This window comes from Rhineura floridana, chromosome 15, assembly GCF_030035675.1.
Source record: "Rhineura floridana isolate rRhiFlo1 chromosome 15, rRhiFlo1.hap2, whole genome shotgun sequence".
Lineage (NCBI taxonomy): Eukaryota > Metazoa > Chordata > Lepidosauria > Squamata > Rhineuridae > Rhineura > Rhineura floridana.
The window spans coordinates 34,156,487-34,168,702 of record NC_084494.1 but is presented as its reverse complement, the minus strand read 5'-3'; the positions used below and the strand labels follow the sequence as shown (position 1 = coordinate 34,168,702).

The 12,216-nt window shown below is 47.7% G+C and overlaps 1 protein-coding gene across 1 annotated transcript in view; it reads left to right on the top strand.

The window, feature by feature from the left end:
* The window catches only part of RASGRP4 (RAS guanyl releasing protein 4), a 34,134-nt gene that overhangs the window by 3,816 nt on the left and 18,102 nt on the right, over positions 1-12,216 (top strand). The window contains exons 2-8 of the mRNA XM_061598007.1: positions 3,813-4,015; positions 4,493-4,601; positions 5,821-5,880; positions 6,152-6,283; positions 7,700-7,853; positions 10,055-10,228; positions 11,646-11,762. Coding sequence (XP_061453991.1) covers positions 3,813-4,015; positions 4,493-4,601; positions 5,821-5,880; positions 6,152-6,283; positions 7,700-7,853; positions 10,055-10,228; positions 11,646-11,762 — 949 coding nt within the window. The remainder of the gene's footprint in view (positions 1-3,812; positions 4,016-4,492; positions 4,602-5,820; positions 5,881-6,151; positions 6,284-7,699; positions 7,854-10,054; positions 10,229-11,645; positions 11,763-12,216) is intronic.

Sequence of the window (12,216 nt, the reverse complement as noted above, 5' to 3'; positions counted from 1 at the left end):
TTGCTTTTGGGGGAGATTTTGGGCATCCATACCTGCACAGCTTCTAAGGTTTTGTCAGTGACTGCAAGCATACAAGCCTATCTTGTTAGGCATGAGGGCTAGAAACTTGCTTGTTCAGCTTAAAAAATAAAGAAAGCTGAGTTTCTCAGGATGCTGGGCCAAATTTGGTGGCTTTCCTGGGCCTGCACAGAACACACACAATTGTTAGGCTGGCTGGGGTAGCTGGGACAGTGGGATGGTGATGCAGATTCACACTCCTGACCCTGGCGTCTCTGCCACTTACCCGGACTGGGCAGGAGTGGAGCAAAGGGGCAGTGAGAGTGGGTCTGTCTAGGCACACAGTGGGAGAACCAACTTGGTTCCGTTGATGTGCCTGTGTAGCCCCAGCATCACCACTGCCCTGCATCTGTGGATGGAAGGATTTGTCCATCTCAGTTTCTCATTTTCCCAGTCTTAAAATAAATTTTCCACATTTCTGCAGCAATTTGTGAAGTTTTTTTTTATCCTCCTGGAAATTCATCAGCATTTTAGTGCAGATTCCTTCTAATAAATATGTTTTTGTCTGCAGTTTTGACTAATGTACACATTTTTGCAAGCTACTTCTCCTAATATAATGCATTTTTGCATATTATTTTTGCTAACGTATTCATTTTCATGTGTACATTAGAGGGAAATTGCATTAAAATGCTAATGAAATTTTACAAGGACTCTTTTTTAAAAAAAACATTTACAATGATGTGGAGAACCTAATTTAAAACTGGAAAAAGGAGAAACTGAAATTGACAGATCCACCCGTACCTCATCACATTCACACCAGGCATTTAAAGCGCTCTTTGTGGTGTAGTGGTTCAGGTGTTGGACTACGACCTGGGAGACCAGGGTTCAAATCACCACACAGCCATGAAGCTCACTGGTTGACCTTGGGCCAGTCTCAGAAGGAGGCAATGGTAAAACCCCTCTGCATACCACTTACAATGAAAACCCTATTCATAGAGTCGCCATATGTCAGAATCAACTTGAAGGCAGTCCATTCATTAATTACACCACGTTAACAGTCATGGCTTCCCCCAAATAATCCTGGGTACTGTAGTTTGTTAAAGGTGCTGACCTCACAGACCTACAGTTCCGAGCACCCTTAGCAACCTACAGTTCCCAGGCTTCTCCATGGCTGCTAAAGTGGTATAAGAATGCTTTAAAGATATTGTGAGTAGGATATGGCTGGCTGAGGTTATGCTGCAACATTTTGTTGCAGGTCCCTTTTGTTCAGAATTTAAAATAAATTGCCAAATGTTCGCAGACTGATCACTCACTTTGGTGTATCCGGGAGAAAGTGGGGACCTGGCTTGTCACCTTTCCCCAAATGCAACATAAACCTGAGCTTCCTACTGTTTCTGTTGGCTTGGAGAGGGTTGGGTGGGGAGAGATTGGCAGCAGAGTCTTCCGATCTATGACGAATGATTTAATGTAGGAAGACTGTATACTGATCGTAATCTCCTATTCAGTCCTGATTTTATGTATTTTATATGGCTTTGATTTATTATTGATGATGTGTATGTACTGGTCTGTGACCAAAATAAAATTTTACTTGCTTCCATTTGCTTCTTCTGTATGCCAGTTTTGCAGGTTGGTAATGCCACACCTGGGGAAGGGCTGGCACCTGGCCAATTTTTCAACTAGTCCAACTAGGTTTTGTCACTCTGCCGGATTTGGTGGTGGTGTTTTTAAAGCTGTCTCTCAGTGCGAAGCAATTGCCGCTTCACACATATTTAAACTGTTGGTTTTGAAATGTCTGATGGCTTCACCTTTTTTCTGAATTAAAATAAGAGACGCTGTCAGGCTTACACATGAAAATACTTCCTTTCAGGCAGTGTAAGAGTATAACTGATTTGCCTTTAGAAGAGTGCCCACCCCTGCATTTCTTCATGAGTCCCTGTTCTGAGTGTGCTTCCTGACTGAAAGAAGACAGGAACATGGGAAGTTGCCTTACACTAAGTCAGACCATTGGTCTCATCTAGGCTAGTACAGACCACTCTGACTGGCAGCAGCTCTTTCCCAGCCCTACTTGGAGATGTCAGGGTTTGATCCTGGGACCTTTTGCCAGGTCTGCGGTTAGCACCTAGCGGCTGCTGGAGCCCAAGTGCCCTAACAGGCTTACAGTTGATACTGACCCTTAGACCCTGCAGGCAGGCTTTCAACCTGGGAGCCTCCTGCCATGTAGTGTTGCTGGGACACTGTGGGAGACATAAAATGGCAGCTTAGGGCTCAGTGATGTAGCAGAGGGCCCCTGTCATCATGACTGTCCCCCCTCCCACACAACGTGGAACTGGCTGCATCTTCTGCAGCATGCAAACATGTGCTGTACTACTGAGCTCTGTGACCTCCACATTATTTATGCATTCATTTAGTTATTTATATCCTGCTTTTCCATGCAAAAGTGACCACAAAGCAGCTGGCAAAAAATAGGCCCAGAGCAGTGACTCGTGCAGAAACACAACAGATAGCTTCTTCTGAGGAAGAGTAGTTCTGCTCCATCTCTGAATCACCCACTCATTCCCAAAGCACACACTTAATACAAAGTGGTGTTGGAATTTCCTGCTCTCTGCAGGAAATGTGAAAGGTGACACCAGAGACACTGAGTGACAGCGGGCCTCCTCCTGTATGTGTGTGGGCAATTCTGAAGAAACAGGGAAGGTCCTAACCCAACTCCTTATTTTACTGCTGACTGTGGCAAATTCAGAAGGGCAGGGTATCTTCATGATGGTCACACCACGACCCCTCACAGCTACTCCTCCATTCAATTGCTAGCTCTCTGTCATCATCTGTACACTTCTCAGTCCTTCCTGCACATGCTTTCTTCTACAAAGGCAGACATCCCTAGGAGCCAATCAGCATGAAAGGGGAGTGTGTTAGCTACTGTGAAGAGTCTTCTCAGTGGCTGACTCACCTCCTTTCACTCTGACTGGCTCGAATCAGTAGGAAAGGACAAGGAGGCAGGTTAGAAGACTCTTCTCAGTGGCTAACACACACCCCTTTCATGCTGATTGACTCGTGGGATGCTGGAGACATAGGGACATGGCTGAGATCCTGCCCCCCAAAAAGGTAGGGGTCTAAAAACCCCTAAGACCCTGGACAATTACACCCCTGCCAGTGCTGACCACTGGATTACAGGCACTGAAACTTGAACAAAAATATTTGTTTAAAAAAATCACATTTCTATCCCTCCCTGTCTTCTTTCTCCAAAAAGGTCAAACCACACAGCAAACAAGATGGTTATCCCTTTTTTAAATATATTCCCAACAACTCTATGAGGCAGATTCTAAGCAACCCTGTGAGATCACTGACTTAGCCAAAGTCACCCAGTTAAACTTCATGACTGAGTGGGGATCTGACCTCAGCTCTCCCAAGTCCAAAACACTCTCTCTATTATATCCCACAGGCATAAGCTAACAGAAGAGCATCCGTGCTGTATATATATAATTAGCTCTGTTACTTGGATAGCAGGAAGTGGATAGCCAGTCTGGTCTTACTGTGGTGGACCTTGGAAGTTTGCATTGTCCTACCCTTAAAGCACCTGTTGTCTCTCTGGCTTTGCATTCTGTTATCTTGGAGGCAGTGACGACTGGTTTCTCCATGTCAGTGGGACAATGGAATCCACTCCAGGTTTTACTCCTTGCAAGATGAGGCTAAAACCCAGAGCGGATTCCACCGCCCCGCTGACGTGGAGCCACCAGCCACCATTGCAAGGAGCCACCACCAGCTGCAGTCAATGTGCCTAAAGCTTTTGGTCAGTTTGAAAGTTACTTCTTTTGCAGGAAATCCCGAGCAGAAGCCTGCAAACTGACAGATGCCGGTACCCTCCCTGGTGCTGGCAAGATTTCCAGGCGGAAGAGTCGACGGCGGATGACCTGCCCTAACCCTCGGGAAATCAACCAGGCCTTGGCCTCCATCTCACTGGGAGACCTGAACCGATCCTGCACCCTGGATGAGTTGATCGAGAAATGCCTTCGCACCTTTGGTAACGTGGAGCGAGGGGAAAGCTGAGGGATTGGGGCCCTTCTCCTGGACCAGGCATGCTTTGGGGCTGTCGTGACTTTTGTTGGAATCACAACGTGACTGAACCTGGTGAAGTTCCAGCTACCAATTGTGCCTAGTTTGACCAATGGGGGGGGGTCTGGGCAGCCCATCATTTTTTTTTTCTTTAACCAGAATATTCCCTCTGTCAGAGAGTCTATAAAATCAACAATGCTGCTATTGAGCAAACAAACAAGGGACGTCAATACACTTTAATGTTGTTAATTATCTGTACTTCACTTTCAGTAACAACTTGATGCACAACGTTTTAATGATAGTGAGGTTACTATATTCAAAGGGTATCAACCAGCTTTCATCTGTCCCAAACTTACTGCTGTTCTGATAAGCCTTTTTCAAGTCCTCTCTGCAGCCCAGTTCTTCTCCCTTTCTGCCTCCAAATAAATCAAGCTTTTCCTCCTAGATCTGGATGGGAACCTGTGTATCAGCAACTTCATGGTAAACATGACATTGACAGCGCACAGTTGGGTGGTACCGTCTGCAGAGCTGGCTCGTCATCTCCTGACTTTATATCCTTTTGGAAGTAGCGCTGAGCTGCTTCGGCCATAACACAGAAACACCCTTGGTATTGCTTCCCCTACCTTGTGCTCAAATGAAAAGGAGCCTCTGTCGAATTAAGGGAAATGGTGTTAGAAGTGGAATACTCTGAACTGTTCTCTGTTACCCCCTCAACCACTGCCAGAGTTAACAAGGTCAGAGGCTCTGAATTTAGTTCTTAACCTAGCAGAGTTCCCTGCAAAACCTTCAAATTAATGTTAAAGGGATAGCTTAATAATGGTACTATGCTACAATCCTAAACGGGGTTTAAAGCTGTTCTGACAACTATGGCTTCCCCCTAAGGAGCCCTGGGAGTTTTAGTTCAATTCAGGGGGTGGCAATTCCATGTTAAGAATTCATTGGCCTCTGGTAGAGCTACTGTAGTAGTCCCAGCCTAAACTTTCCCAATTGATTAGTTTTAATTTTGCAGTCTAGACAGGATTGGCACTATGGCTGGGGTGAGGAACCTGCAGCCCTCCATCTAACTCTACAAAGCTAATGGAAATGGGGTGGCAGAGAGAAGGGGGGAAGAGGGGGTAACACTATGCTGTGAACTCTGCCCAATGTTGGCTCTGTCTTCACACTCCACCAGCTGCTGCCAGTGGAGGCTGGTGGCTCCAGTATCGGTGGGGCAGTGAAACTGCTCCGGGTTTTAGTCCAAACTCTCAAGGTACTGAGCGCCGCTGGCTGCTCCCCTCGACTGACTTTCCTGTGGGTCCATAGCCCTGCATAAGTATAAGGATTCTCCTTCATGCTGCAGAGTGGGGCTAGGGGGCCTGTGGCCCTCCCGATGTTGTCAGACTACAGCTCCCATCATCCCATCGGTTGTGCTGATGGGAGCTGGAGCCCAGCAGCATCTGGAGGGCCGCAGGTGCCCCACCCCTGATCTTAGAAGGTGGTGAGGTCAGCCATGTGCTGGGGCCCTAGCTCTGCCAAGGGCTCTCCATCCCAACTGCAAGTCTATGCTTGCTTTCCCTGGAACATCCCGAGAAGATCAGGGTCTTCACGCTCCACCTCTTTCCTGTCAAGGTGTGCCTTCCAAGAGGGTCTCCCCTGCCCCTCAACCTGAACTGGCAACTCTGGATGGAAGGGGAGAGGTGTAGATTCCGCCTGGGTAGCGGCAGGGTCCCAGAATGCCTGGGTCCTTTGCCTAGCAACCTAAGAGGGATGAAACCTTAACTCAGTTGCTACATACCAAGAAGCATCCAAGAAGAATCAGCAGGAGCGCCAGCGGAGGATTTGCCACTTTATCCGGTCTGAGTTCCCTCCCCATAATTCCCTTCCATGCAATGGAGACTGGCGGCTTCAATGTCAGTGGGGCATTGAATCCGCTCCGGCTTTTAGTCTAAACTTTCAAGGAGCTGTCCAAGGTGCTGCAAGTGGAGCTGATCCATTGCCTCACTGACATCGGAGCCACCAGTCTCTGCTTCCCCCTCCCGGATCCTGGCTGAGTGGGCCTTTCTCCAAGTCTGAGAGAGAGAAGCCACCTGCAGCTCCAGGCTGAACCCTCTCGCTCTGGCTTCAGGTACTGGCTCACCAACTATCCAGAGGCCTTCCACCTGGACCCACACCTGGAGGAGGCGATGGCTGAGATCTTGGAGGTGGTGAGGAAAGAGGGTCAGGAAGAACACTGCCACCTGCTTAACACCTCTGGCACGTGAGTGAGACTGCCCAGCGGCTCAGAAACCGAGCTCTGCAATGGAAGGCAGAGAGAGAGAACAGTGGGTGGGGTTGGGGGGCGCATGGCACAGGTTGGAAGAAAAGTCCAAATGGGATGACTCTGTGCTCCAAGATATTGGATGTTCACTCAACTTTGGCTTGACCGCGTGAGCGTTCAAAGGATGCCTTTACACTCTCATCTGGCTTGTTTGTTTGTCTAGAACTAGAGAATCTCACCACCTGTAGTTCCTGTGTGGTGTTCTTCTAAAATGCATCCCCATGGAGTGAGAGAGATAATCCACCACAAGGGGACTTTTTTTCTTTAAGCGACACCAAGTGGTGAGCAGATTTCTTAATTTGTCAGAGCAGGGTGAACACGGAATAATTTGCAAGGGCATTTTAACTGCCCTGTTTTGATTGATTGTAACATTGCTCTGAGTCTGGGAGCCTTTTTTGGCTGAAGAACAGAGTGGAAATGCCATAAAAAAATTCCCACCCCCATCAACCTTGCCAGCATGACCAACGGCAAGAGATTATGGGAGTTGTAGTCAATGAAATGTGGCAAGCCACAGGTTCCCCATCCTTGGCTTACACATTGGCCTTGTCTGTTTGTCACCTTAAACTGTAGTTAAGCTGAAGTTGAACTATGGTTTAAAGGCAGTGGAGACTGATGGTCCCGATGGTGCAGTGCAGTGAATCTGCTCTGGGTTTTGGTCCAAACCTTGGATAGTTCCTTGAAAGCTCAGACTAAAAACCCAGAGTGGATTCACTGTCACATTGACATCGGAGCCACCAGTCTCTCCAAGATGTTGTCAAAGCTATTTGGGGGAAGCCCAGGAGAATGGCCTCTCTCTCTCTCTCTCTTCCTTCCCCCCTCCCACTTTCATATACTTGACTTTGGGAGAAGCTACAGCCTTTGCCCTGGAAGCTATATCTCTTGGTCCTCACTACATATGGCCTGTCTATGGTATTCAATGGCAAGGGAAATATACTTTGCACCTTCTCTGATGTGTCGTGTGGAAGAGATGAGCCCGGGCACCAAGGAAAATGCTGGAGAGGAGGCCTCCTCCTCCTCCTACCCAGCATCCAAGGCCTCTGTGATCCACCAGTAAGCGCTACCCCCATGCTTTGACATCCCAAACTCCGGATGTTTGGGCTCCACACCTATGATTCTGATTTAGTCATGCAAGTGCATTTCTCCCCAGATTTTTCTAATAATCCCCCTTCCTTTCCAGAACTGCAAATGGAACCCAGGACTTTGGTTTCCCAGTATCTTTCCCTCCCACCTTCCACATCCCCATTGTCCCTCGTTTACCATGTTCCCCAGAGCCACCTGCATTTCTAGGCAAGAGTTCCTCTGAGCATGCAAAGAGTTCAGAGCCTAACTTAGCCTTTTGGCCTTGTTTCCCTCCAGGATGACCCGTACGTGGACCCGGTCCCTCAGCTGCCAAAGCAGCCCCGGCTGTGGCAAGAAGCGGAAAGTCTCGCTGCTTTTCGATCACCTTGACGCAGGCGAGTTGGCCAACCACCTGAGTTACCTGGAGTTCAAGGCGTTCTGCTGCCTCTCGGTAGGGACCAGCTGACCCTCAGGAATGGTGGAGGATTATAAACTGTTGCAGAGATGGGCAGCTGCATAGATCTAAGAAAGAGCTCCAGCCTTTTCTTAACCAGGTGCCTTCCAGATGTTTAGGACTCCAACTCCCATCAGCCCAACCCTGGGGCCGATGGGAGATGTAGTCCAAAACATCTGGAGGGCACCTGGTTAGGAAAAGGATGATACTAACTAGAGGCGCAGTCCTTTTGGTCACTGAGCGGATTTCCTGGCTATTTTTGAAGCCTGTGCTTGTCTGTGTGTTTCCTCCTGTTCCTGCAAAGCGAGAGTAAAGACAGATATTAATGGTCTCTCAGATTCAGGACTTCTTATGGGGGGGCAGGGAATGTGATTTTTCTTTCATTTAGATTTAAAAAGTGTCCTGCAAATGGAAATGTATCCCATTGTTGTTAGTTCCATAATGTGACAGGGCCCTGTATCATCAAAATTTCCAGAATTGTGATGGGGACCACTCCGCCCCCCTTTCCTTTGGATAACTGTCTGTCAGTGACTGTTTTGGGTTTCTTTCTGCAAAGGGTATTCCACAACAAATACATATCGCTGATTGCAGCAAAGCTGAATCAAGTGAAATGACTAGGGATGGGTGAGCATTTCGATTCAGTTCACATTTCAAGCAGAATTTATCAAATTCGCCCTTTCTGAAACAATATGAGAACCGAAACACAGCCATCCTTCGAAATTCAACCTATTAGAATTTTGGGATGCAGTTCGCCAACTAAACAATATTTACAAAAATGCATCTTAGGGGAAAGTGTGCATAGAAAGGAATACATGAGGGAAAATAACATGCAAAAAGGCATGATATGATGAGATATTGCTTGCAAAAAATGTGTACCTTTATCAAAACTTCCTACCAAAATTGAGAAATTTGTACTAAAATGGTGGAGAATTTTCATGAGGACTTAAATTTTTTTTGCAGATTGCTGCAGAAAGGTAGAGGACTGAATTTAACATTAGAAAAGTGAGAAACTGAGAGACCCGAAATTGACAGGTCTTTCCATCCCTAGAAATGACCATCTCCATCACCCACTCAGTTCTCCCAAACCATACTTGGCTTGTTGTACGCAAAGGCAGACACACTAGCATGCAGACGCCTTGTGGTCTTGGTACTCTAGAAGAGATTGAGGGAGGTTCCATATCAAACCAAAAGCTGGGGCATGGCTTACTATGATGTTTCTTCTTCTGTGGGCAGCTAGGGCTGAATTCCGCCACCAGTCGGGGGGAAAAGAATAGAATGCCTTGCAGCTGTAGAATGCCAAGTCCTAAAATTGGACCATCTCCTGATGCAACAGCTAGAAGCTCAACCCCACCACCATTCAAATGGAAGGGGTGCATTTGTTCCATGCAACCCTTACAAGCAGAAACTGCCAGTTTTCGGGTCATTGACCTATGATATTCTGAAGGGTGCAGTATCATGAGGAGAATTTCCCCTGATGATCTAAATGATCTTGCGTCTTTATACAGGGGGAGGCGGTCTCTAGATCCAATCAGTTCCCAGAAGCGGGTTTTGAGGGTGTGGCTCTCAGAGCTTTGCAGACAGGCAAGCTGTCTGGTTGAGGGTCTCAGACAGAGCACCCCCAGTCCAGGAGGCACAGTGATGTGTTGGGGAAGAAGCATCAGCAGCTAGAATCATATGTCCCCCATTGAAAGGTCCAAGAGGCTTTCTAGGATGTCTACTTTCCAAGATGTCTGTTTCCACCTTCACCCCCCAATTTCGCTTAACTTCACTTACTGGGGGGTGAAAAAGGCAGTACACAGTCGATTGTTCACTATCAGAATTCACCATCCCAAGATGTAGCAATGGCTTTTAAAAGGGGTTAGGCAAATTCAGAGGGAGGCAATGGGAAACCTCCTCTGAATACCTCTTACCATGAAAACCCTATTCATAGGGTCGCCATAAGTCAGGATCGACTTAAAGGTAGGCCGTTTTCAGGCAAACTCACAGAGGTCTATCAAACCTCTAAATCTAGAGGCAGATGCTTGGGAGTAAGAGAGCTGGTTTGTGGGCATTCCCTTCACACCCCTTTTGCAAGCTTGCCCAGTAGGTCACCTGGCAGGCCTTTATTGAAAAGAGGTTGCTGCATTTTGATCGATCTTTGGTCTGACCCAGTAAGGCAATTTTTTAAAACTTTTTTTTTGGTCTTATATCATGGGCAGTACTTGGACTTCCAGAATTATGTGCTACGTGGGTCAGTGCGTGGCAGTCCTGCACTGGAGCGTGCAATCGCCCTCTGCAATAGCATCTCCCAGTGGGTGCAGGTCATGATCCTCAACCGGCCCACACCCCAGCAGCGGGCTGAAGTCTTCACCAAATTCATCCATGTTACTCAGGTAAGATTGCTGAGGGTTCATGTTGCTGGAAGAAATAGCAGCGCAGGTAGCAGATAGGGGAGGGGGAAATTGAAGGGGATGTGGGGAAGGAAGAAGTCACAGTTCACCATAGTGCAAGGAGGGAGAACCTCTAGATCTGAGGTGGCTAGCACATGGCCTTGAATGGCATCTGCCCCTGAGGCTTTAGCTACCTTGCCCCCCCAAATTGTCCTTTTAAAACAAATTGACCTACTTTGGCATGTGGCCTCCAGAGGGTTGACCCAAGGGTTAATGTAGCCTTTGGCCTGAAAAAGTTTAGCCATCCCTACTCCAGACTAAGTCCCGCAAAACAACCACATACATTGGGGGGAGGGCGACCCATTTTCCCCCTGAATTTTCCCAGTGTTTTGTTGTTGTTGAAAATAATAATAATAATAAACCTGGAGAAACCCCTTTTTAAAAAATCCATTTTTCCCCTTGAGTCTTCACATCTCTACTCTAGACATTGCTGGACTACAGCTCTGGCCATTGGCTCCACCAACTGGGGCTGATGGGACTTGGAGTCTAACAAGATTAGGAAGGCCACTTCCTTACCTCTACCATAGCGGTTTCCCAAGGATGAGCGATTGCTAAAATAATGCTGGCCACCAGGACTACTGTTGTTTGGGACCTAGAACAAGGGTTGCCACCTTGTGCCTTAAGCAACTATTCTGATATCTGGGTGCGGGAAGGGAATGGAACCCTGAGTAGGTTACCTGGAGCGCAGCCTACTGGCTTTGGGTGGTTGAAGTCAGGTCGCAGCAATTTGGGGAGGGCCTAGTCTGGGGAGTAGACCCTAATTTAAATGCTGTCTTCACTTAAGGTGCACAGCTTTTAAAAAATGGCTGCAGGTGGAGGGAACAACTTGGTTTTCTGGCAACTACCCCACAGCAGGTCCCAGGCTGGGGGGGGGGGTCCAACCTCCCTTGAAAATTCTCTGCCCCTAATTTTTTCTACAAAAAAATGTTAAATTTATTACAGAAAAAGAACCCCCTACTTTTTTGGTGCCCCCTTTAATGTTTAGGCTGGCTACGAGCCGGTCCCCTAGCAACCCCCCCTCCAGCTAAGCTTTTTTTGTGTGTGTGGTTGAGTGGACCCAAATCCCTTACGCTCAAATCAGTGGGGGACCATCTACTACCCATGTACTTGCTGGGTAGAGAAGGGAGTTCCTCCGAGCATGTTCAAAGCACATTCTCTCTGAGATTATCACATCTAGTGCCCAGTTTCCAATGTGGCTTAGTGGGAGGCGTTTAAATCTGACAAATTAAGATCTGGGAGAGGATATGTGCGCATGTATTTCAAACCCAGCTCCCATGACTTGCTGGCGATTATTTCTCAACATCTTCCTGCCCCACCTCTCACCCCTCTGTTTCCCCCCCCCCCACTCATCTTGTTGCAGAAGCTGAGACAATTGCAGAACTTCAGTACGCTCATGGCAATTGTGGGGGGGCTATGCCACAGCGCCATTGCCCGCCTCAAGGATACACATGCTCTCCTGCCTTCTGAGATTACTAAGGTAGGAACTTTGGGGGGAAAGAGAGAGAATATTTTAGCTTCAGGGACAGGGATTGCTAGAGAGGGAGCCATGCTCTCTTTCCAAGTGCCGAGTCACCTGAAGCCCTCAGGTTTGGGGGTCAGGATGGCACTGAGCTGCCAAAATGGCTAACAGTGGCAAACTCTCTACCAGAAAGGGCAAGATGGCTGGGGAATGAAGTGGGAGCCGGCCCTACCATTAGGTAGAATGAAGTAGCTGCCTCTGGCAGCAGACACTGACTGGCAGAGAGTGCCGGCTGGCCCAAGACATTTGGCTGTCTGAGGCAAAGCAGCAAATGGTGCCTTATCCATCTCCGCCAGTGACAAGGCCAGTCAAATTATTTTAGCACCTTACTCAGAACATTCCAAAAGCACCTCTACTTCTCTGGCAGTAAAAAGAAAAGAAAAAAAAGAAAAGCAAATTAGGCCCCCTCTAC